The sequence below is a fragment of the Rissa tridactyla genome, chromosome 1 (genome assembly GCF_028500815.1).
Source record: "Rissa tridactyla isolate bRisTri1 chromosome 1, bRisTri1.patW.cur.20221130, whole genome shotgun sequence".
Classification (NCBI taxonomy): domain Eukaryota; kingdom Metazoa; phylum Chordata; class Aves; order Charadriiformes; family Laridae; genus Rissa; species Rissa tridactyla.
In genome coordinates, this window is record NC_071466.1 from 152860019 (window position 1) to 152886369 (window position 26351).

The following is a 26351-nucleotide window of genomic DNA, read 5'->3' on the forward strand; positions in this document are numbered from 1 at the left end:
AGGTCCCTCTGGATGGCATCCCTTTCCTCCAGTGTGTCGACTGCACCACACAGTTTGGTGTCATCAGCAGACTTCCTGAGGGTGCACTCAATTCCTCTGTCCATGTTGCCAACAAAGATGTTTAACAGCACCAGTCTCAACACTGACTGCTGAGGAATGCCACTTGTCTCTGGTCTCCATTTGGACATTGAGCCATTGACTGCAAATCTTTGGGTGCGACCATCCAGCCAATTCCCTGTCCACTGAATCTTGTCTCTCCAATTTAGAGACAAGGACGTCATGCAGGACAGTGTCAAAAACTTTGCACAGATCCAGGTAGATGACATCAGTTGTTCTCCCTTTAGCCACCAACACTGCAACGTTGCTGTAGAAGGCCAACAAATTTGACAGGCACAGTTTGCCCTTAGTGAAGCCATGTTGGCTGTCACAAATCATCTCCTTATTTCCATGTGCCTTAGCATGGTTTCCAGGAACAGCTGCTCCACGATCTCGCTGGGCACAGAGGTGAGACTGACTGGCCTGTAGTTCCCTGGGTTTTCCTTTTTTCCATTTTAAAAAATGGGCGTTATGTTTCCCTTTTCCAGTCAGTGGGAACTTCATCAGACTGCCACGACTTCTCAAACATGATGGATAGTGGCTTAGCAATTTCATCCACCAGTTCCCTCAGGACCCACAGATGCATCTCATCAGGTGCCATGGACTTGTGCACCTTCAGGTTCCTTAGATGGTCTCAAACCTGACCTTCTCCTACAGTGGGCGGTTCTTCATTCTCCCAGTCCCTATCTGCGACTTGGGAGGTGTGGCTAGAGCACTTACCAGTGAAAACAGGCAAAAAAGTCATTGAGTACCTCAGCCTTCTCCATATCCCAGGTAGCCACTTCTCCCGTTTCCTTCTAGGGAGGGCTCACACTTTCCCTAGTCTTCCTTTTATCACTGGCGTACCTGTAGAAGCTTTTCTTGTTACCCGTGACATCCCTGTAAAAATTTAGTTCTCTCTGGGATTTAGCTTTCCTAACCTGCTCAGACAATTTCTCTGTATTTCTCTCAGGGTACCTGTCCTTGCTTCCACCCTCCCTAGGCTTCCTTTTTGTGTTTGAGTTTGTCCAGGAGCTCCTTGTTCAGCCAGGCCTCCTGGCATTTTTGCCCAGCTTCCTCTTTGTTGGGATGCATTGCTCCTGAGCTTGGAGGACGTGATCCTTGAATATTGACCAGCTTTCTTGGGCCCATCTTCCCTCCTGGGCTTTATCCCATGGTACTCTACCAAGCAGATCCATGAAGAGCCCAAAGTCTGCTCTCCTGAAGTTCAGGGTAGCGAGCTTACCATGTGCCCTCCTTGCTGCCCTATGGATCTTGAACTCCACCATTTCATGGTCACTACAGCCAAGTCCGCCCTTGACCTTCACATTCCCCACCAGCCCCTCCTTGTTGGCGAGAACAAGGTCCAGCATGGCTCCTCCCCTCATTGGCTCCTCTGTCACTTGGAGAAGGAAGTTATCATTAATGCATTCAAGGAATCTCAGGGATTGCTTATGCCCTGCTGTGTTGTCCCTCCAACAAATATTGGGATGATTGAAGTCCCCCATGAGGACCAGGGTTTGTGAACATGAGGCTGCCCCTATCTGTCTATAATGGGACTCATCTGCTTGGTCTTCCTGGTTGGGTGGTCTGTAACAGACCCCCACTGTAACATCGCCTGTCCCTGCCCTCCCTTTAATCCTGACCCATAAGCTCTTGGTTGGCTCCTCATTGATCACCAGGCAGAGCTCCATGCACTCCAGCTGGTCCTTGACATAGAGGGCTACACTCCCCCCTCATCTCCCCTGCCTGTCCTTCCATTCCAACACTCCAGTCATTGAAGCCATCCCACCACGTCTCCTTGATGCCACTAAGATCATAGCCCTGCAGGTGTGCACGTCTCTAGCTCCTCTTGTTTATTCCCTGTGCTACGTGCATTTGCATAGAGGCATTTAAGTTGGGCCCCCGATGAAGCTAATTTACTGGCTGGAGTGACTGGAATTCCTTTGTGCTGCACTCCAGGTGCTCTCCTGCTGAACTGTGATCCTCCTCCAGGCTCTGGGCATCTATTGCTGGCACTGGCATTCACACTGGATGTGGGATGGATTGAGGTTCCATTGGGTGCCTCCATACTTTTCAGAAGAGAGTCACCTACTACTTACCACCTGTCACCTTTTCTTAGTTGCCCTGGGGAGCAGATCAGGCTGCCTTACTCAGCTCCAGTGTCTCTCCTCAGGTGACTGGTCTTTCCTCTTCAGTCTGCAGAGCAGTGAAGGGGTTCTGCAAGGGCACTTCAGGCTTCAGGGGAAGTCTCTTCCTCCCGATGGTCCTTGCTGTTGCAAGCCTCCATTCTTCTGCATTATTGGCCCCCCTCCCTTCTGTGTGTGCTGGTGGGGGAGTTTTTTGTTGCTTGGCTGTGGGTTCACTGCAGACTGCAGTGGTTTTGGTTGTTTGGCCATGGTCAGTTCCCTGCCTCCCTGTCCTCCAATGTTTTGTCAAGAAAACTGAGCCTTACAGGTTACTGCACATTATTTCAGCAGCTAGTTTCAAGGGTGCGGGAGAGGTCTGGCTAGGAAGTTGTGTTTTGGAGTTCCACATTAAGTCTTCTATCCCACAGGGACCTTCAGGTCACTGAAGGGAGGATGGCAGAGCTGCTTCCCCAAGACAGACCTTGTGCTGCTAATATGTCACATGAATGTGTGCCAGGCAGACTAGCGAAGGAGGAGAGGCCAGGAAAAAGCATTTTCACTCCTGCTTTATCTTCACATCAGTGTTCATGTCGACTGTGCAGGAACCAAAGGAAAATGCATTGGGTGGAGTGACTCCTGCCAAGCACAGCTGAGAATACTGAAACATTTAGTAGCAGAGCTGTGAGCCCCATGTCCCCTCCAGAAGTACACCTATCCCAACACAAACACCAAAACATCTGGGCGGACCTGGAATTATACCATAATCAACCCCCACCTGTGTTTGGTGCCTACCTTCTCTCATTCCAGCCTTCTTGTGTTCATCAGGCAAATCTGTGTGCGCCCAGAGCCTGACTTCGATATATAAACATGGACCCACCTGTTAGCAACCTGATCTTAAAGCTAGTAAAATGACCTCCTCAGTTCTGTGAGAGTTCCAAATCTGTCTGCTCTAACATCACTTCAGTTCTGGATGCAGTCTGAGCCCAGCCCTAAAATTCTCTCTTCCAGGTTCCTGCCTCCTGGAGTCCACAGCCTCCATGCTACACATACATAAACCCTGTGCATTGCCCTCTTGTCTGTGCAAAACTTCTGCCTAGGATTGCATAATCTTTAGTCTTCACTCTCACCAAAAGGCCCATGCTAATGTGTGGCAAAACATTCTTCTAGTATGAGTGCATTACATCCCCAGCATCTTCATCAGGGGACTCAAATGGAAACCAAGACAGCGGAAGATAAGTGTGTGATGATGGAGCAAAAACCAGTATTTCTCATGGCTTGCTTTGATGAGAAAAGTCTCATTGAAAGGCAACGAGCAAATCTAAAGCTCCTTATAGCAGCTCAGCTGCTTTCTGCCAATCCAAAATAGACTATGTGTGACCCCTTCAGTTAACCTCTTCTGACGGTAATCTCCGGGCTGCTCTGCTTTTGCTTTCACACCTACAGACTTTTCATAGGATATCAGACTCAGATGTGTGAGAGACTGAGATGACTAAACCTGGTCTGTCAGGTGAAAATCTACCCAAATACCATAAGGAAAATGACAGCCGGAGCACTGATACTGGGCTAGCCAAGCTCAGCTCTACTTCCTTTCACTTGGGAATGCTCCATGTTAAGTAACCAGGGCTGGGTTTACATCCCCAGCTATCCTTGTTCCTTTGCAACAGAGTGGAGCAGGAACCTAGATCCCAGGCTCAGCTGGTGGATGCCAAATGGTCAGCAACTGGGACTGAAGGTTCAGAATTCAGGAGAGCATGAGCACTACTCATGGGGCACTCGGCTTGCTCCTCTGTTAGGCAGATGATCAGGACAGCACTTGGGGGACTTTAGGAAAAAAGCTTCTGGGCAGCCAACCCGTGCTCTGCATTGCATACCCAGATGGCCATGCCCTTGAATACAAAACAACTTCCCCAGATATGGATCTAGACTAAGAGCTTGCCGTCACCTGTTCTTGTGAGGCATGAAATAGGCTGGGAAACACGAAAGAGGAAGAGTCACTTACATATTAAAGAGGTTCAGCCCAATGCGGTAGAGGCGCTTCCTCATGGTGTCTGTGGAAAGTGTGGGGGACTTGCAGCTAGCTGGATTCTCGCAGTGGTACCTTGGGAGGCTGAGGATCATGGCCTGCAGTGCTTCTTTTGAGGACACCTCAGAGGCTGACTTGGCTGAAGTGGAGGTGCTGCTGCTGCTCAGCTGCTCTGAGTTGTCTGCATTCTCAGATTCAGAGCCTTTGCTTTGCCCCATCTCGTTGCTAGCATCAAACTGGAGCTTCTGCACTGACATCTGCCCAGGCTCAGCACTGCTGTCTCCTGTGCCATTAGTACTGACATTCACCTCGGTGAGAGTGTGGCTGTTCTGGAGAGCTCCGGATTCAGGTAAGCTCTCTGGGGCAGATGGTGGTTCACTGGCTTCTCCCTCCCCTTCTCCTGGGCTTTCTTCAGCCTTGGTAGCTTGAGAGAGCCCAGCCTGGCCATTGCTGCTGAGGCAGTTTGCCATGGACACCGAGGTAGACGATGAGACAGAGATGTTCTTGTTGTCAATCTGGACTGTGACGTCTCGAAAAGCCATCATAAGAGTGCTGCTGCTCTTGGGTAGGGTATCTGGCAGGAGCCCTTCCTCCTTCTCCTTGTCTTGCAGCTCAGCTTCTAAGTCTTGGTTTGGCTGCATTGAGCTGGCACTGAAGGTCTCCCTTATCTGGTATGAGCCCCCATCTTGCAGTGAGCACATGGTCTTCAGGCTCCAGGTGCTGAGGGCATCATCAATAGACTTGGCCAGGGACTGAACTTGTTCTGTGAAGGAGTCCTCCAGCTCGGTCAGTGCTCCACTGATGGTGGCTGGCAAAGACGGGGACCTCACCAATGGGATGCCCACAAAGTTGTACCCCTCCACTAGGGCTTTCTCAGCGGAGAAGCTTTCCGAGTTCTGGACCCGGACTTTCCTCAGAGAGATGCGGCGTGGCATGCGGCTCTCCAGCAGTGAGTTGCGGATCTTCTCAAAGTTCTTGCTGAGCTGGTACTGACGGAAAGCAGTCTGGATGGTGCAGGCTGCCCTTCGAGATACCAGGTGACCTCCGTATTTGTGCTCTAACATTTCGATCTGAAAGACATACAAACAGGAGAGGTTATTTTTTGCTAATTGACTTCTGATGGCTTTCTGTTACACCAGTTCCTACCCTGATTAGTGAATAATGACTGTCAGAGGAACTTCTAACACTGAATTAGCTTTTTCCTGCACTGCCAAGCCCTTGATTTCAACATAAGGCCCCCCTTAGGGCATCACAGGCTAAAGCATCAGTACTGTGAGCTTCCTCACAGCTGTAACATGATCTTGCCTCTTCCTAGAGCATCAGTCATACAAGCTGGAGCCTGGAGTTGCCCTTCCCTTGCAGACCCACTTCTGATGGCCTTTAGGGCACGTTCATCACTGCAAATACAGCGTTTCAGCAACATGTCTTCCTGGTCAGCAGTGCTCTGGTAATGTCAAGCATCATCCCTTGTCTCAGAGTGTTGCTAATGCTCCTCCTCTCCTTAGTAACCTCAGGAAATACTCTCAGGGAAAGGAGAAACCATTCAGAAAAAGGAAAGAAAAATTAACTTTTAAATGCAAAAAATGCTGGCTTGATCATAGGAGCTAGTGAGAAACATCAGCTTCCATAGAAGTTAGCAGAGGCTGGGTTCGTTCAGTGTCTTTTAAAAAGCACTCTGAATCCCAAAGTGTGTTCCTTTCTGATACCTGAGTTTTTCAGGTGTCAGACAGCAGTGAAATAAAAACTACCCAAGAAAAGGAACACTCTCAGTTTTGAAAGGTAAAAAATTCGGATTTTAAATGTTGAGACAAGATATTAAGAACAAGTAGAAGTAGGAGGATTTACTCCTTCCTGAGCTGGTAACAACACATATACACATACAGCTAAGTGGCATCTCAACCGGCTTCAACAAAGCAAACTTTCTCTTCCATAGTCTAGTATTTATACTTTCCAGTAATCCCCTCACTCCTCCTCTGCAGCTGACCTTCACTAACATGCTACTGGAGAATGTTAGATGACTTGGTTCCAGTGAGTGACTGACCGAGGACAAGAGGGGCAGTGTGAAGATGATGGTGGATGATGGGCTTGCAGAAAAAAAGAAGGTTGAACTCAAGTTGCCTTCACTGAGGTTTTGCCTGAACTATGAACTAAACTCTACATTGTTGGCACTTCACAGGTGCAGACTGTAGTGTTTAGATGTGTGTGTGCACATGTGGAAAAGCCAAAAAAAGAGGTAAAGCGCAGGACTGGGAGTGCTGGTAAAATCAGTCCTGAACTATTAGCACTACATCATTCATACGGTATGAGCTCATTAGCAGATCCAAAGGATGAGTTTTACTGACTGCATCCTTATCCCCAGACAGACACCACTCGCCCCTCACCATGCCTTGCTGGCCCAGCACTCACAGGATGAAGGACTGAGCTCACAGAAGATCTGAGTTTAAATGCAAACTGTTTTGGTAGTCAAAGTGAGACTGAAGCATGAGCCTCAGCTCGCAGAGTCATGTCATGTCATCTGCTTCTTCTTTTCCTTTTTTGTAACACTATGTAAGTTGCAGATAAAACCATCAGTGAGTGATCTAGGTACAAGTGAGGCCCTGGAATGGCAGCTGTGCGAAGTAAATCACCTCTGGCATCTTTCCAATACTAACTCTTCTGGAAGTAGGTGAAGACAATATGACCTTGGGAGATGACAGAAAGTAAGGAACAACATGACCCCAGCCATTCTGTCCCAGCACTGGTATCCTGGCTGCTGGAGTAAGTACTGAAGGCTTTGCCCACTGGCACCCCATCACCCCAGGCAGCAACAAGTCTTAGGGATCCTGCCGCACACTGGATGAGAGGCTGCCATTTCTGGAAGGGAGCACAACGGGCATATCTTTTCATATTTCCCTCACTGGAAATGAAGCAGGGACCCTTTGCCTTGTACTCAAACATAGGGTAGGCTTCTGTTTTCTGTTTGCCTTGTCCTGCCCTTGAATTCACATCTGTCCAAAGCAAGTATCAAAGCATAGCACTGAGAAATACTAGCAATTTGTTTAGCAATGGAGTTGGCCGCTGCAGTTATAGAGGTAGCTGGCTCAGAGTTCAGCTTACCCTTAATTTAAAAAACATTGGCCTGATACTTGCCCTGTTACCCTCCTAGAAAGGGTCTGCAGAACTGGTGCTAAAAATCACCCACACAATGACCATGGATCCAGGTTCATTCACCACAAGACCCCTTAGTAGGTGTTTTGGATAAACAAGGTACCTGCTTATCCCCGGAGTTTGATGTGGCTGGAAAGAGGAATACAAGGACAAGAAGAGACTCTGGGTAACAAGCAGAAGGGTTTTGCTGAGATTCTTTATCTTTCTTTCCAAAATGACTATCTTAAATCCCACCATAAAAACAGCACTCCTTTCACATCTCTTTAAAGTTGGACTCCTGGAAAGAGACTGATTATCCCTTGGCCCTTCCCTTCAGGAGGAAGGCCAGGCAGATAAATGCAAATTAAACCAATAACCTGTGCAGGCCCAGCCCAGACAGTTATTACTGACAACTGACCATGAGCACTTAATATAACAGTCTGGTTAATCAAAATGTAAAACTAATTGTGTTGGGAGGGAAAGAGGAACAAATGGGAGGGACAGACACAGCTATCTGAGGGACAGAATAATAGTAAGATGCAAAATAATGCAGAAGCAAGAGCCTTATAATTATCTGAGGTTTCCAAGGAGGTGACAGCCGTTCTGAAAACATGAAATTCATATGCTCTGATCTTATTAGAGGCCAAGACAAGATGTCATCGCTGATCTGATGTAAAAGGCCAGTTTATCTCATGCAAGGACAGTTCCTGAAAAGGCAGACTTTAATAACTACTAAGAGGAGAGATCCTTCTAAAAGTCTAAAAGAACGGTGTAGGCTGTCAGTACCTTGATAAAACATAACCAGCTTTTTGCAGCCCATTATCTCAGTCCTCCCAAAGGACTAAGGCATTAAGGAGCAGAAGAAGATGTAAAGTGAGAGGACTCCCAACAGAGTCTGCTCTCCAGTTCAAACCAGGAGTGCAAGGACAGGTTCTGCATGTGGTCCACTGCCATCCGGCCCTGTCCATAGCCAGGGGAGTCCTACAGTGTCTTGTGGCTGGGATAACAAGGACCAGGGACCGGTCCAAAGGGTGCTTGAGAAGACTGGCAAAGTCAGAAGCAGCACCCCCGTGGAGAAATCCCCTCCCCACCCTGGCTTGATAGGAGTGGGTTTCCATCTCTCTCTCCTTGATGAACCCCAGCCATTTACTCTCTACTGATGTCTGAGACATTCATGTTTGCTATCAGGTCGAGTTAACTGACACTCTAGAGGAATTAAGGATTTCACACAGCTGTTGGCCTGTTTTCTTCCTCTTGAGAGGAGGAAAGGGCATCCATTAGCACCACAGCAGTCACAGGTAATGGAGATGTATGTCTGGCTTGCTGGAAGAACCTTCTCTTCCCATTTGAGAGGCGAGAAAGGCCAGACATGATTGGCCTTCTCTCACTCCTAATAAACCCTATGAATCACAAGTAATTGCCTACTTAAAGCTACTCTTCTCTGGGGAATGATCCGACAGCCGGCGCCAAAGGAAGGGAAAAGTGGGAGGGGGGTCGGGGGGGATTTCAAAGAATAATTAGCTTAATACATTTCTGGACCTCAATATGAACACTCAGTCTGAGCAACTCAGGCCTTGTGGCTGAATTAGAAATGGCCGTGAAATATCAATTGCCATGAGGGATTGCACATGAAGGCAGCTTTAACAAGGCAAGCCTAAGGCAAGCCAAAGTGCCAAGCCTGAATATGGCCAAACATTTGAGGTGCACACCCCATGGCTTTGTTGCCCATAGGCATAAATTCATAAATCTGCCAGGAGAAAATAAGCCTGATCTTATTCTCAGTTAGCACTGGTTTTCCACCCAGGCTGCCACTGAGCATGGTGACATGCCACCATGTTAGCAAGAAGAGAATCAGGCTCAGTGACAGAATCTGAGTCACTCCAGTCAATGCATGCATTGCAAAAAATAATATAAAAAAAAGACATACAGAGCATACATGTTCTCTATCACCCATTCTTAACACCCCTCCCTCCCACCAACCTTTCACAATGTAAGGATATTGCCCTTGTTAAGGGTCCTGTGTTAACAGGACGTTTTCCTTCATACATGGGACATCTGCCGCCCTTCAGCACAGCAGAAGACTATGTACAACTGAAAGCGTGCTCCTGTCTTCTGTGATCCCCTCCATTTTCCCAACATACAATAGAGCTTAAGCCTAGGGAAACTTTAGCGCTTGAGTTTCCTTTCCAACCTCCTAGCATAGTGTACTTCTGCTTTGCGCACTGTCAGCATGCTCTGTTTCATGGGACAGAGAGCAAGGAGAGCCATGACACCACTCACCAACCCTCTAGTATGATGCTGAGGGGCAATGACGGGTAGATGACCTGCACCTCCAAGCCCTGCAGAGGAGGCTGTATGCTACCCTTCTTCCTTACTAGCACTCAGTCCTCTCCTGAAAGCTAAATGTGACTTCAGCTGCACTGTGAGACTAAAAATGTCTTCTTCCACCTGTTTTTCTTACTGTAAGCTCTATTAATGTATTACAATTTGTGCTATGACTAGGGAACTACTGGGACAGCGCTGTGAGGGTCCTATCACCCTTATTCCCACTCAAGAGAACTGACAAGAAAGTTGATAGGAATACCTATGAAAACACTTATTAGAGTGCAAGACTGGACGAAGTAATACTCTTCACTGCCTGAAAATCTCCCCTTCCAAAGCCGGAGGCAATCCACTGAGGACATCCATCAGGCTAGAGCAGCACACATACTGTAAAGCCCCTTTTGCTGTGAGAAAAGTGGTTTCACCTATGAGATAGGCTAGGTCCCTGCAAGGTCAGCACTGCGAGGCACCAGAATTTAATGAAGAAGCAGCTACCATGTCTCTCTGTCTCACATGCAGCCAGGGCAGGTCTGGCCTCTGCTGCAAGAACAGTGATAGGACAACATGACCTTAAAGCTAAAATACCAAAGGACAGATGCTCCCCAGGACAAATCAGAGCAGCTCCAGGACATTAAGGAGGCTAAGCCCATATATAGCAGCCAAGATCTGGCCCACCCTGAGGATATATCACATTAGCTTGTGAAGCCAGTTAATTAGTCTCTCGTTTCTTTTCCTGGTGTGAAGCAGGAATTCTGTCTGAGTTGAGCATTCTCTCTCTTTTGAGAAAGACAGAGCTAAAGAGCCGAGGTCTCTTTTTTGCTCAGGAATTTATTGGGCCATTGATCTGATATGTATGTTTAAGGACAGCAGCTATGCCTTGAGGGAAGTGGCAGAGATGTCCCAAGAGCAGCAGCTTCTTCTGTGTGAACCTCATTCGCTGAGACCCTTCATCTGCAACAGCACAGCTCCCACTGAATTCTCCCACTGAACGTAATCTGGACACCGTCACTAGCACTTGCTTGTCCTCCTCATCTCACATACCGCAGGGTCTGCATATCAAACAGCCTCTGTTTGAGCTGCCATACCTGGGAAAAGTCAGAAACGATTCTTTAGGTTTTGTTTGGCACAAGAGAGCTCTCATGGGCTGTAATCTGTAGAGACGTGAGGCGGGGTGGGGGGACGGGGGGGAAGGGGACAATAAACACGCACACATTCCACCTCATTGCTTTTGAGTAAGGAGGCCAGCTGCTATTAGCCCCGTCCCGCTATCCCCTGCTGGGATCCCATCAGGAGGTGCAGCTAGACATGGGTAGACTTGCACTCTGGAGCCAGGCTGTAGCCTCAGGCACAGGAGGCAAGGCTTCCAACTTCAAGAACTGAATCATTTTCTCTCAGCCTGGTACATCTGCCTGTCTCTCCAGCATCCATCACCAGATTGAAGGCAGGGATGGTAGCAATACACAAACATTGTGGTAGACACTGTGCAGGACACTCATTGAATAAACCCCACTGCCCCTGAAAGCATGTGCTTTGAAGAGGCTAATGCGGAAGCGCTCTGGGGACTTGCCCAGTGTGATCCAAGAGGGCAAGATGGCTCTTGGAGACCACCCCACGAGGAAGGTGTTTTGGGACAATCAGTTGCTGGGATCTCTACAAGCACTGTATGCTTGTGAGCAAGGCAGTATCTCTGGATGCCACAGCTCTTGCCTGCCCGCAACCTGTTTCTAAGCCTACAGTCACAACTGAGTATCTGGGTCCATTTTGGACCACAGAACCCAGGCAACGAGGAGCAGAGCCCAACAGGTTTGGGTGAAAGGGTGTCACAGTCAGAGGGGGGGAAGCTACTTCCTCCATCAGCCCCACGTAGCCAAAGGGCCAGGCCTGTTCAGGCAGGGCAAATGCTCAAGGTGAACAAAAGGCTAAAGTATTTGCTGAAAGACTTCCCACCGCAGTGCGAATGCAGTCCCACCCACCCCGTCCCCATCTCCCACAGCCTGAGGAGGAAGCCTCTGTACCTGTTTATTCTTTAGGTCAAGGGAGAGCTCATAATCGGAGGCAGCTGCATGGGAACACGAGGCCGTCCCTTTGCTGCGCTGCACTCTCACTGGGGAGCCCGTGTGGTGGAGGCTCGCCTTCTGCACCAGAGGGGAACACCCCGCTGCCTGCTCTTCTTGGAGCTCCGCATGCTGGGCTTTTAGCGTCAGGGTGTCGGACCTGCCTTCCTGGCCACTCTGTCTGCCGGCCTCCTTCGGATCCTCCGTTTCACACACGGCTTTCTTGCTTGTGGAACCGCTGGGATCATCACTGTGAACAAAATGCAATGTTTCGCTTTTTTTATTTGTTTTTATTATATTTTATTTATGATTATGTTTATTGTTGTTCTCTGTACTCATTCACTGAGTTGCATTTTAAATGTTTAGAGAGCCTGGGCTGTGAGGGGTCTCTCTCAGAGATGGATCAGGACTTTAAGTTGATGCAGCCAAAACTCTGATACCTCCCTCCCTGAGAGCAGGCACCTGTGCTGCACACACTGTATAAACCAGTCCTGTGACTCCTGGAGCTGCCTGGCTGCCTCTGCTCAAGGTACTGCGGTTGGAGGTGAGGCACCAAGGAGGGTGTCATGGCTTATGGACACCTCTCCTGCTCCTTGGAGCAGCTAGCAGCTAGCAGTCACCTCTGTGCCCTTGCTGCCTGTTGCTCAGCATCCCCCTGTGCATCCCAGAGTTCCATCACCTGGCATGGAGCCTGGATTCCAGGGGTCCAGTTTTCCCCTGGAGTTTCTAAGGGCATGTGGGAAACGGTGCAGGGGCAGCTAAATGTTGCAGAGTTTCCAGAGAAACTCTTGGAGACCTGGAAGTATGAAGATGCAACAGAGCCATCCAGCCCTGAGATCCTGAGTCTTTAAAGCAGTCTGCAATACAGCTGTAGCAGGCTGCAGAACTTCCATGAAAGAAGCCATTTCTTTCTGACCCACAGATTGCTGTGCCACTGAGATCTTGTGGAGAAAGGAAAACACCCCTTTCTCCTGTCAGCCACAGCAGTGCTTGTGTGAAACCAGGGTCTGGCAACAGTGCACTCTAAGAGAGCTGACAGGTTGCTCTAGACAGGATGGGATTAGCACATTTGATGCACTGAAGTGCTGAGGAAGTCTGTTAACCTCTCTTGCTGAATATTTTCAAGATTCATCCAATTTCAAACAAGATTTTGGTATTCTGGGGGACTGTTTGAACAATGAGAGTGTTTGTTTGTTGTTACATTAGTCACCTTCCAGGGGCTACAGAGGAATAATTTATGATTTCCAAGAGTGTGCAGGCCAGTCCACATGGACTCTGGGTTCTACTGCACCATCCCTAGATGTATTTAAGAAACGTATAGATTTGGCACTTCAGGGCATGCTCTAGTGGCAGAGATTGTAGGGGGTTTTTTTGTGTGTGTATGGTTGGACTCAATGATCTCAAAGGTCCTTTCCAACCATGAAGATTCTATGATTCTATGATTCTATGTACATCAGATACAGCTCCACCAATTTCCAGGGGAGGAGTATTTAGCTGAGAGCAACATCTAGTTTGGAAATAGTTACCACAGAACCAATGCGTTTAATTCCATTGAAATCAAGGATGTGTACTGCCTCCCATATTTAAACACCATTAAATTATTTAATTCACTTCTGAATCATATTTCTCTCTCTTGGATTTGCTCCACATATGACCGGTTCTGCTGTCATCTAGATAACAAATCATTTTATGATTGGTGTTGATGTCTGAGCAAAATCAGGGAAATTAGATATGATTTTTTGTAGCGCCCAAATTACTCAGAGGCATTTAAGTCTCATTTTCAAAAGTGCTGTAAGCACTTAAGAGCCCAAATCTTCTACCTGTAAATAGACTTTGCCTCCTAAGCCTCAGACCACTTGTGCATACTTACTAGTACTTTAAAAGGAAGTTCATTCTCTCCAATGGCAGCTCTTCTGTTCAGTAGATTTAAGAATCAAACTTAGAACCCACAGTTTCTAAAAATACAGTATCACAACTTCAAAACTAAGAAAAATTAAGGATTTAAAGGTAAAAAGTTTCTTCTTTTACACACATGCATGTAGTCACCAGTTAGACTTAAAAAATAAATTCACAGAAGAAACCAGTCTTTGTCAAAGCATATTAAAATGACATATCTGCATACTCATCAATCAGGAAATACCACCATTAAAATGAGGCATAAAACTGTCCTTTTAGGTTGTACAACTTATAAAATCTTTCCTTGTTCTATTCCTGATACTATGTAATGGAACATTCTTTTTTTCTACACCTAAATACGTACATGTAAAGCGTGTACTTATTTTTAACTCCTTATGTTCTATGTCCATCCATGTTGCAGGAAACATTAATAAAAGACTTTTCTCTTACAGCCCTCACTGCAACATTTTTATTGGCAGCCTCTGTTCTATCCATTCTCATTTTAACCAGCAGAGCAGTAATTTTTATCCTCGGCTCAAGGGATGACCAGGTGAACATAGACTTGATCATGTTTTCATTGAAGTGCGTGCCAAAAGCCTCACAAGCATTTCAGTGGGAACCGGACTGTGCCCTACAAAGCAATTTCAGCTAGATGCATAATCTTTGATTCAGCAAGCCACATATCCCAAAATTGCTCTGCTGAGTCAAGGCCACGGTGCACAGTGTGCTGCGCAGACTTTCTTTAGGGCAGATCAGGGCCTGAGGCAGTAGACTAGAGAGCTAGTTGACTTCCCTTCGAGCATGAATGGACTCTAAATGCCAGCAAATATTCCCTGACGTGATGGTCCTCTAAACACTTGCACATAGGCTTAACTCTATTTTTCTGAGGGCCTCCACTGACTGCCCGTGGTAGAACGTGAGGTGTGTGCGTAAGAGTTTGCAGCATTCGGGCGTGTGGCTCTGTAAGGCTGTACATCACCTCTAGTGTATGCTACCTATTTGGTTTTCTGTCGCACACAGTTTAGAGTCTGAGTGAGTAACATTCACAGCGACAGGATACCCTGCATGCACTGCTAACACAGGAGAAAAGCCAGGAGGCTTTGTAGAATCACAGAATAACCCAGGCTGGGAGGGAAGGCTGGAGGTCTGTATTCCAACTCCCTGCTCAAAGCAGGGCCGTTTTCAAACACAGATAAGGTTGATCTGGGCTTTCTCCAGTCAATTCTTGAATACCTCCGTATATGAAGATTCCCCAGGCTCTCTGGAAAGCCTTTGTCAGGGCCCTTAGAGCACTAATAGACCTTAATGGTCTGACCCGCCTCATCTGGGGCCCCCACAAATATCCCCTGCACAGTTCCCCCTTTTCAGCCCAGCCCAGAGCCATCAGTCCCTCCCCCAGCAAGGCTGTAAGAGTGCTGGTCTCCAGCACTCCTTCCCCTTTCCATGGCCATGCACCCACTTGATCTGGACTCTGACCTGCAGATTGACTCCCCAGCTTGACTTTGGACCTGTCTCATCACCACGGACCTACCCATTGAACACTGGGCTCTGTCTGACCCTAAGTATTCTCGCTGGACTTGATTCTTACCCTGGACAATGAGACAGAGGGCATTGGACCAACCCAAAATGCTCAGCAACTCATTAGGCATTGAGGACATTCCTCAAGACACAGGAGGGCCCTAAGACTGCAAGCACTAAGTGCACACATTCAGTCACGGTTGTGTGAGAAGCACCACCAAGCTGAGTTCTCCCACTCACAGAGCATAACTGAAGCTCCTAAAGACACTGTGCTAGAATAAGGATGTAAGCTAACCACACGGACACGTATAACCTTGCCTTCCTCCTCCACGCATGCTCTCAGCCCAGTGAATACGCCCATACAGAATGTATTGTGCTTATGCAAGGGATTTTCTGAGGGTCAAAACTCGGTCAAATCAAAATCAGATTCCAGTAAAGCACTCAAAGGCATTTTTCAGCTGGACGTTTTTATGCTAAATATAAACTTTTTAACCCCCTGCTGGTTCGGCTGTTGTGCTGTTCAGAAAGCAATAAGAAATAGTCTTGCTGAAGTGGGAGTAGTTTTCACACGTTCTTTTTGTGAGAAAAAAAAAATAAAACGGCTGAACTACTTTTACTCAGTGGGGAAAAAGAAGCCTCCAAAAAGGAGGACAAATCTACTTCACCTTTGAGCAAGAGATCAAACTTGGGAAATTTCAGCTTCAGCTGGTAAACTTCAGTGACTTATAGGCAATGGAAAAAAGGGGTAAAGACAGAGTTTGCTTAGCAGCCTGAATGCTAGCATTACGGCCCTATGGTTCCACTTAACATCCTGTATTTCCCCCAGGTTTACTCCCACCTTGAACCTGTTTAGAGGAACTGTTGTGAAAAGGCCTATTCTCTGTTGTCCAGTAGCAGCAATGGATGAAATCCTCATATGAGTGACAAAACACACTGCTAAAGATTGAAATATAGGCTAAAATCTTAACAATCCTGTTTTTTTCCCTCTGTCCTGAGTGACATAGTTGATTTGCATTGGTAAAGCACAGTTTTTGTTAATAAGTGAAGGCTCAGTAGCTATTGTAATCATAGTAACAAAAAAAACCCAACAGCAAGAAAAGTGAGTAGGGCAAGGATAGACACTACAGCATGGAAGATCTCTGGGAAAAAAATGTTCTTAAGTAAATCATGGGGATCCACTTTCTTTCCCTTGGCCAGTGAGCAATCAGCCTCCCTGGCTGTGGGATGAAGGAAGGGAATGGAGCCATTGCACATTCTGTTTCTTGGATGAGCAAATTTTTCTAACCACTTGTAATAATTAAAAGTCCCATGCAGAGTCTAAGGTGTGAATCCCAATGTCCTGGCCAAAATCCAACTAGGTTAATTTAGTTCTGTATCCCAGCATCACCCCTGCAGTTTCAACTGTAATCACTGTTCTTTACTTGCTGCCCTAAAGTATCATATACCACCATCTTTCACCGTTTTTACAGCTACTCTTGCATGATAAATGAAGCAATTTTCTGCTAGTCATGCAATCAGGTAGGGAAGGTTTTGTAACATCTTTGAATTCTGTTTGATTGAAAGTTGTAATATTAATGTAAATCACTTGCAATCAGATAAAAAAGGAAGACTATAAATTCAGCTCTTCTGTTCTTCCTAGATGTTCCTACATGACTTTTATGACCCATAGCAACTAGCTTAGTCATTATTACAAAGAGATTTCATCTGCTGCAGAAAACACCTCCCATGTTTCAGATATCTCCCGCTACTTTTGCACTGCTGACCTGTACGTGCCTGCTGCAGACAGAAACCCATTTTGTTAACAAAGATGGTGACAACAGACAATCTGACTGAGGACTTATATGAAATACTATAGCTAATCTAGCATTTCAAAACAGGGTTATTTGGGTTCTGGGCTGAATCCTAGTGTTTGTTTCAAGAAAGCAGGATGGTGAAAAAGTTCTCACTGAGACAATTCAACTGGGCATCCATAATTATTTTTGTCTAGCATGGGTGAGACTTCTGATATTTAACTTCTATGTGCAGATTTCTCAGAAAGATTGTCTATAAGGAGTACACTGAGGGAAGGATGTAGGGAGATGCCAGAGGAAAAATGGTATTATGTAGAGGTTTTTTATGACTTCCTTTTTTCTCCCTTCCTGGTATTTTGCAAACTTAAAGCCCAAGTCAGTGATAATAAATTATCAAACCAGAGAAGCCCATACATCCATTCCTAGTAGTAACAGCTCCCCATGTCTGTACAGAGCTGTTGTATCATACTCTGTCCTGGGAGAGATTTGACTGCTTTTCAGTTCCTACAGCATCAGGATGGTGCACTTTCTTGCATGCTCCTCACCATCTCCTTGCTGCTGGAAACACACATTTGCAGCTTGGCAAGGATCTGTGCTTCTAATTGTCAGATGTGGAGCTGAGCCGTGATTATCTGTTGGATCTTGACCGACAGATTATTAAATCTTAAATATTCCCATCCTGATGACTTGAGAAAGAACATGCAGCCCCCTCCCCCCAAATATTTCAAGACAATTTCAAGCTAGACCTGTAGGCAGGAGCACAAAAGTTGGATGCTCCACACATTAGATTCCATTGCCTCACCGTCAAATACCAGAATCCGTTCATGATCTAAGAGTAATTTTCATAGCTCTCAGAAAGGTGTTTACAGCGTAGTTGAGTGACTAAACAGGGCTCTAGGGCCAGGAAAGCTCAAGGACAGTAATGTTAGTCCTGTAAAAAATTAAAACTGAGCTTTCTCACTGATCACTCCGTAGCTACACAGCTCCCATGCGGTCAAGACACAAAACTCATCTCTTTGTTTCTTCTCTCCTACAAGAAGAAAAATTGTTGCAGGTAAATAAGAGTAATAACAGAGTAACAAAAATAGCAATGGCCCTTCTGGACTTGGACAGCAGTGTAAGAAACCACTCACTCAAGAATAGGATGCTCAAATGCCCTGTTGGCAGGTATAACGCTTACGCAAAAAAATCTAGCTGGTTGGATAGGAGGAAGCTATGGGCGTGAGGTGTGACAAAAATACTACGGAGGCTGATTTCACCTCCCCTTCGTGTCCCTGTGTCACTCCAGGAGAGATGACATGGCTGTTTCCTTCTTCATGGTATTCAAGGTCAGTATGCAGGATTGTGACCTGTAACTGATGCAAAGACAACGTGGACTGGTTGTGAAAGACCACAAAAATTTATGAATCCATTTCACAGAGCTCTTTATGAGGATCAATTGGTTGTTGTATATAAGCTGCTCCAAAGTGCTGTAAGCAATTAGTATTATCGTGGCCTGAGAGCCATATGAGACTTCAAAGCTTCAGAGATGTCAGAATAAAAAACCCTTAGAAAGTGACATATGGAGAATTAGACAAAGAGGTCACTAGCTAATGCCAAGAGAACAGAGTCCAGACCCCAAGTCTGCAAGAACCTGTGCTCCCTCTGTCTTAAGACATTTCAGCATTTCCGCTGTCCTCTCTCCTCTCTCTGCTCATAAAAAAAATAAAAAAATAAAATCAATTGCTGAGTTAGCAGGGTCCAAAGTGCCTTTTCAGTTTATTTCATTTCAGTATTCCCTGAGGACACCCATAACATATGGTGAATGGGTTGATCAGAATTCAATGAAAAAAAGTGGCTGAGACAGGCTTGGTAATATATAATGGGATCTTTTCAAGGTTCAGAAATTTCTGACATGCTGGGGGTCTGAGTGCAAAAGAATCGCTTCTGATTTGCTTTTAAGTTCAGGTTTTAGGGCGACTTGGAGGCAATGCTCTCTGGGAGCATGCTGAAAATGATGGAAGGCAAAAGTCTCTCCTGCCAGGGAGGCAGGGAACTTGGAACTTGATCTTGGCAAATCATCCCCTGCCAGGCGAGCTGCAGCTTTCTCAGACAGTCTCCCCCAACACAGACAAATATAGGAACAAGATTCTGATTTTGTCTACATTCACGTAACACCTTGCAAAGCAGTGGCACCAAGCCATCTTCTCACACTAGTTTTACCCAAGAGGAATTAATGATAATTAGCCAAGCTCATTACCCATCCCAGAATATATTACTTGTTTCATAAAAAGGCTGGCACGCACACCTGTAAAATAGATTTGACAGTACAGTACGGTAAATACATTGGAAATCAATTAAATTTAACATCCTTTAGCACAGACTGAACGAGGCAACATCTTTTCAACATTGCTTAAAGTGTTTTCGGTGAGATGTGTATTAAGCAGACAGAAAATGTAATAATATTAGTAAATGTCTCAAGTCCTACAGGGTCCAACAAGCCAAAGTCAGGGCCTCTATTTCAGATTTGGTATTTAAATATGATCCCCATGTGCTGTGTAATTCCCACATTGTTGTGTCGTCGTACCTTTTGCTACAGAACAGCGCTACAGGGGCTAAAGTTTTCTGATGCACCCCACGCCCTTGTGGTGCAAAGATGATCGTCCAGGTGTCAGTCTGGGCTGGCTGCCTGTCTGAGGGACCGGCTCTCCATGAGTAACTTCAGCCACCGGAGGACTAGGATCTCTGCTTTTTCATGGAGACAGACAGGTTCCTCCAGAGAGTGACTTGGAACAGCTAAACCGGTTCTCGCTGTATGAGAAGTGGTGTTTAAGGTGCAAGGTTGTCTGTGCTGGGTGGTGTGGTTGTCACACAGTGTTTTCCTTATAGTTCCTATGTGTGTCTGGGTGACACCTCAGAATAAGACTCGGGCCATCTCTGGGGCACATCCCTCTTTCCTCCTCTCTTCCCAGCCCCGCATCCTATTTCACCAGCTGCAGGAGCACAGGACTCAGCTCAGGAAGTAGAGCCCCTTTCTCAGCTGCCCACCACACCTCTGTGCTTGATGCCCCAGGCCGGTTGCTGTGTTGTCCCTGCAGGTTAGACTAGGAGGAGGTCCTGCAGCCTGTCACTGCAGAGGGGGTTACTTATGGCTGTGTCAAACGGGGCACCTGTGCTTATCACTGAGGTGCAAAAAGCACCAAGTGGACAGTGAAGGCACAGGGGGGTCCTGCTCTGCAGGGTTTAATTACTTTTACTTTAACCCCAGACTTCTCTTGCCTCTGCAATGTTTGGTAAACACGACCTTTTAGAGAAGGAAAAAACAGATGGCATCCTGCATTAGTGTAACTGCCCGCTCAGCACCCCGGGAAAGAGAAACTTGGCTTCTCAGCAGCAGTCTTTCTGCCACTTCAACTCAGATCTCTTGGCTCCTCATCCCTGAGGCAGGTTTGAACAGCACCGAATTCGCTGACAAAAGCCTGCTGGTGCAATCATGCAGAAGATAGAATTTCACTGCTAAAATGAGATGAATTTAGGGCTGGGAGGCAGCAGAGCCTCTACAAGGCAAGGAAACCTTGCATATCTCCTCAGCCCATTGCTCTCCTATTCCAGCTACCTGTAAACTGGATTAGGGACGCAAATCTTGGCATTTATAGACCCAAGGAAGGCCTTCTGTGGTCTTTTTCCACCTGTTGTGACAGACCCTGGGTTGGACTGCACCTCTGAGTTCCTTCCTAAGGGATCAGGGTAACTGAATACTGAATGCCAAGCCACTCTCCATGGTATTTGAAAAGTCACGGCAGTCAGGTGAAGTCCCTGGTGACTGGAAAAAGGGAAACATTCCACCCATTTTGAAAAAGGGTAGAAAGGAGAACTCTGTGAACTACCAACCTGCCAGCCTCACCTCTGTGCCTGGGAAGACCACGGAACAGATCCTCCTAGAAGCTATGCTAAGGACGGAGGACAGGGAGGTGATTCGAGAGAGCCAGCATGGTTTCTCCAAGGGCAAGTCCTGCCTGACCAACCTAGCGGCCTTCTATGACGGAGTGACTACAACAGTGGACAAGGGAAGAGCTATGGATGTCATCTATCTGGAGTTCCGTAAGGCCTTTGACATGGTCCCCCACAACATCCTTCTCTCTAAACTGGAGAGGTATGAAATGGATGGGTGGACTGTTCGGTGGAACAGGAACTGGTTAGATGGTTGCATCCAGAGGGTAGTGGTCAATGGCTCAATGTCCAGATGAAGATGGGTAACAAGTGGTGTCCCTCAGGGGTCACACTGGGACCAGTACTGTTTAATATCTTCATCAGTGACAGACAGTGGCATTGATTGCACCCTCAGAAAGTTTGCAGACAACACCAAGCTGAGTGGTGTGGCTGGCCTGAGGGAAAGGATGCCACGCAGAGGAACCTGGACAAGCTCAAAAAGTGGGCCCGTATGAACCTCATGAGGTTCAACAAGGCCAAGTGCATGGTCCTGCACCCAGATCGGGGCATCCCCCAGTATCAATACAGGATGGGGGATGAAGAGATTGAGAGCAACCCTGCTGAGAAGGCCTTGGGTGTACTGGTGGATGAAAAGCCGGACATGAGCTCACAAAGTGCGCACGCAGCCCAGAAGGCCAACCGTATCCTGGGCTGCATCAAAAGGAGCATGGCCAGCAGGCTGAGGGAGGTGATTCTGCCCCTTTACTCCACTCTCGTGAGGACCCACCTGGAGTGCTGCGTCTAGTTCTGTAGCCCTCAGCACAGGAAAGACATGGACCTGTTGGAGCGGGTAGAGGAGGGCCACAAAAATTATCAGAGTGCTGGAGCACCTCTCCTATAGGGACAGTCTGAGAGAGTTGGGGTTGTTGAGCCTGGAGAATAGAAGACTACAGGGAAACTGTATAGCAGCCTTCAAGTACTTAAAGGGGGCTTATAAAAAAGATGGGGACAAACTTTTTAGCAGGGCCTGTTGTGATAGGACAAGGGGTTTCAAACTAAAACAGGGTAGATTTAAACTAGATATAAGAAAAAAACAATAATTTATGCTGAGGGTCCTGAAACACTGTACCAGGTTGCCCAGAGAAGTGGTAGATGTCTCATCCCTGGAAACATTGGACATGGCTCTGAGCAAACTGATCTAGTTGAAGATGTCCCTGCTTACTGCAGGGGGGTTGGACTAGATGACCTTTAAAGGTCCTTTCCAGCCCAAACTATTTTGTGATTCCATGATTCTATGAAGGCAGCAAGTGAGCTGCTTCACAGGAAGATCTTTGGGCAACCCAGATAAATTCTGTTTCTGTTCTTATGTATCTCGGCTATTTCATCTCTTGTGATCACTTCAGCCCAGCAGAGGGCCACTGCTTGTGTCAAACCACAGAGAAGAAAGGATGGTCCTCCTCGTCATAAAGGGTAACAGCCTCAAATCACCATCCTCAATACAGTCCAAACACCAGCTTTAGGAAATCAGATATGATACAGCTTTTAACTTTGCCAGTGTGTTCAGATCTAGGGTTTTAGGTTAGCCTATGGCTGAAGACCAAGAGAGAAACAGCACGGTTAGCATTCCTTCCTCTTTTCCCCAATCCAGTGACCACCCCCCAGCCTTGTACAGCAGGCACAAAGCTTTACATCTCCAAGTTCTAACCTATTTTGTCACTGGTGCTTCACTCACACTCTGATCCATTTCATGTCACTTCTCTTCCCTGAGGCCTTATTTCCTTTTCCATATTTCTTCATTCCCATTTGGAAAACAGGATGACTTAGCAGCTTCAACATTTGGTCATACAAGCTCATATTCCCCTAGGGTCACTCGAACTTTTCTCCCCTATGAAGATCATTCCCATCCTTATAATTTGTACTCAGACATGGACCTTTTGGGGCAAGATCATTAAGAAAAATAGGAGTTTGACTTGACAAAACCAATCCTACTGTGGTGTTGAGCAGAACTACGGCTGGTGCTAAATGGCATTATGCCAGTGGACTGCACCAAAGTAATGGAGGATCTATCCCAATATGCTGTATTTTAAGACACTATGTAACATGCTTATAAGAACCAATTGTGGGGTAACAGCCCAGCAATACTTTTCATAATGCAATTCTGCACCATCCATTTTTGTGCATCTTGACCTATCACTCTCACATTAGTGTATTCTGGGAATTTACAGGCATCTGTTATATTTTGCCAGTCACCCCAGAAGACACGTGCAAAAGAACACCAGCAATGTGTACATAGGGTAGTCTGTCCTCATCTTCCCTCTTTCCCCAAAAGATGGAATGAGAGAGATTGCAGTCAACCCAGATACACAGGCAATAATAACAGAATCATAACCTGTTTACAGGAAAGCAGCAACATACCAGTGTGGGACACAACAAAGGTGACACATGTCTCTAGTCACTAGGCAAATACAGTTCCTGGTGGGATGATGGTACAATCTGTGTATGGAAAGAATGAAGGTGCCAACCAGAGATGGTTAAAAGTTACTAGAACACACTTCCAAATGGTGTGGCCAGAGTCAGGTTACTCAGTCTCAAAAGAAAAATCTCACTGAACTCAGCTTCTGTTTATGTCTTGATATTTTTCTTCAGGTTGATGTTTCCTCACAGAAGATGGAGAGGTCTCCAGCTCTTCTGCAGTTTTTGAACAAGCCAGGTGAGAGTCCCAAAAATCTCACAACTTTTTTACACCCTCTCCCTCAGCTATCTAGCTTTTTGCAGAGCCCATATAGAGTGGCCTAAGCAGCTCTACAGTGTGCTTCTCTTCAGCATCTCAGACTCTTCAGTTCTTCCTGGAGCATATGAAAGCCTGCCAGGGCCACATGCAGAAGAAGAACTCTGGAGCACAGACATGTTTTTCCAAAGGGAGAGCTTATTGTATTTGAGCACAGAGCTTGCCCCATGGGGGTGGTCAGAAGATGAACCTGCATAGGAGTGAGTTAGTGTTGCAGAGCACAGAAAAGACAAAAGGCCTTTGTATTGACAGGACACTGCAAGAATATGTGTAATAAAAGGCCACAGCCTCATTGCTGTCACTGCCAAAGAATACTGGCATGAACAGGAATATTCCAGCCAAGGGACCTGCTCATTTATCTCCTGTTCATATGTTCCTGTTCCCTCCAGTTTCTTCTTTCATTTACACTATTTTTTAACTTCCTGCTTTTCCTACTCCTCTCCTGTCATTCTCCTTCTCTGTAGAGCATGTTTGCCATCCATTTTCCTTACAGTAGCACTGTTATCTTTGTTGGGGTGAGTCTGTCTCCCTTTCTTTCTCATTGGCTCTTTTTTCCATCCCTTTGCCTTATCTCTCTCTGCCTTGTAAGTGTGTGGACAGAGGGTCCACAGCAACCACCTTGTCAAGTTCAACAGAACACACCTTAGCGTACCCAAGATCTGGAATGGCCCAATTTTGCAAGTGGCTGCATCTTGACTGATGCAGATCAGGTCAGATGATATCAGTAGAGGATTAGAATGAATAGTGTGAGCTCCACCACAGTCCATCTGCTATTACTTCATCAACCGTCTGTGCCCATTTTCCAGTGCTAGGTACAGGACTATTTCCAAAGCTGTCATAGCCTCTTCTCATGCATCTCTGTGGCATTATCACACAGAAAACACAGGATATATCAGGTGTTTATGTTGCATTCCACTGGTTTTAAAAAGTTGCCATGTTATGGGCAGGGAATTCTTTGCAATGCATGACAACATGAGGATCATGTCACATGTGGGAGAAAAATACTTGATTCCAAGTCCAAATTCCTCTAGGGCAGGACCCATGTAAGCAACAGGCGTAACAGGGGAAAAGGAAGGACTGGAAGAACATGTGGCCAGTCAAGACTGTATACAGCTTCAGGCTCTCGGAAAACATGTGGCTGATGGGTATCTTTGCAGTTTCAAAAAAGGATACTTCAGATGGGTTTTCTTTGGCCTCTCTCCTGCCATCTTCCTCCTTCCCAAAGAAAAGTGCTGACAGGGGCAAAGCAAGCAACCAATATCACAGGGAGACTCCAGTTTCTGCCAGAGATTTTTTTTTTTCCGTTTGAAGAGCCCATCTATTCCTCACTTTACTTCCCCACCCTCATGTTCTCCAAACTTGCCTGGAAGTGGCCGCAGCAGCTGTTGGAGAGAAGGAGCAGAGAAATGCCTGTGTGGGCGATAGTGCCAAAACGTCCTAGTGGATCTCCTTCACAGGACTGAGATGCTGCAACTGAAACTCACCTCCTGTTTCTTTGGATGCTTCCAGAAAGAGACATTCCTCCCAGGCCATAGTACCAGAAGAATTGCCACCTATACCTCCCTGCAAGAGATTCCCAAGGTTGTTGGTAACTATGATGTTAAGGGTGTTCTCTGAAACAGTTTTTGCTTATAATTGTGTTTCCCTGTTTCCCCCAATTCTACACGCACTAAGTACCTTTGTGGTTCTGTATCTAGGCTGCTGCAAAGCAATTAAATCTGCTAGTCCTGACTGTACAAAATACCCATGAAAAGCAAGGAATCTACTCACTCCCAAGTTTAGAAAGAGTTCAAATCTGGGTCTAGACATTTCTCCTCACCCACATCTCTGTGTCAGACTAAAATCAAAACTCTGACAACTATGAACCTGGGGAATATTTATGTGAACTTTGCTGACCCATCCCTGCCTATTTGCAGCATCCCCACAACCTCCAATTGTAATATCTTGAACAGGATTATCAAGTCTACAGGGAGGAAAGAATAAGTAGATGACCTGTTAAGAAGCAGAAAAAATCCTCTCTTCATGCCTGTGACCTCAATAAGGAAAAGAAATGAGAAAAGAAGCACAAACAAGATGTACTAACAAAGCAGAAATGCTGCTCAAACTTCTCCTGTGTGTTTTCAAAAAAAGTGCTATGGAGGACTTTAGCACGAATGAAAGAAGTCAGTCTGAAGAGCTTTGCATATGGAGTTATTTGTCCTCAGTGCACACAAGGCACAGACCATGGGCGTAGAGGCTTGCTTTGCACTGGCATGTCCAGGTGCTGTAAGCCTGACCTGGCGTGTTCTCCATTAAGAATCAGAGAAGAATTCAGCGTCCATGGTCCACTAACTGGAGGAGCTTGCACTTGACACTGACAGCCGGGGGCCAATTAGTCAGAGTTGTTATGATGTTTTGTGTGGTAGGTTATAGATCTGATTTGATACAGACTAGAATCATTATCATGTTCCACACCCGGGCCAGAGCCACTGAGTAACTCTGAGCTGAGCGGAAGCACTAACCTCCAGATTATATATCCAATATCCCGCCAGCAATCTTAAACCAGAAAGGCTAATTTCCCATTTCATGAACTGGATTTGCATTCTTTCTGTCAGGCAAGGTCAATCTTTTACAAATTCAGACAAAATGTTGGGTAGCTCAGTTGTTTTTCTGTAATGCTTAAAGAGCGATGGGTACTGGTGGAAAGTCATCATTCACCACCTGTTATCATTCCCCACCTGT

General features: G+C 46.3%; 1 protein-coding gene across 3 annotated transcripts in view; it reads right to left on the reverse strand.

Moving 5' to 3' along the window:
- The window catches only part of IQSEC3 (IQ motif and Sec7 domain ArfGEF 3), a 110557-nt gene that overhangs the window by 31996 nt on the left and 52210 nt on the right, over positions 1-26351 (reverse strand). For 2 of the 3 annotated variants that reach the window (XM_054214483.1, XM_054214475.1), the window contains exons 1-2: positions 11691-11823; positions 4204-5297 (exon numbers count right to left, since the gene is read on the reverse strand). In XM_054214483.1, the coding sequence (XP_054070458.1) occupies positions 4204-5291 (1088 nt within the window). In that variant the 5' untranslated portion in view covers positions 5292-5297; positions 11691-11823. Of the gene's footprint in view, positions 1-4203; positions 5298-11690; positions 11980-26351 lie in introns of those variants that run through there. The other variant, XM_054214465.1, reaches the window with a different exon arrangement.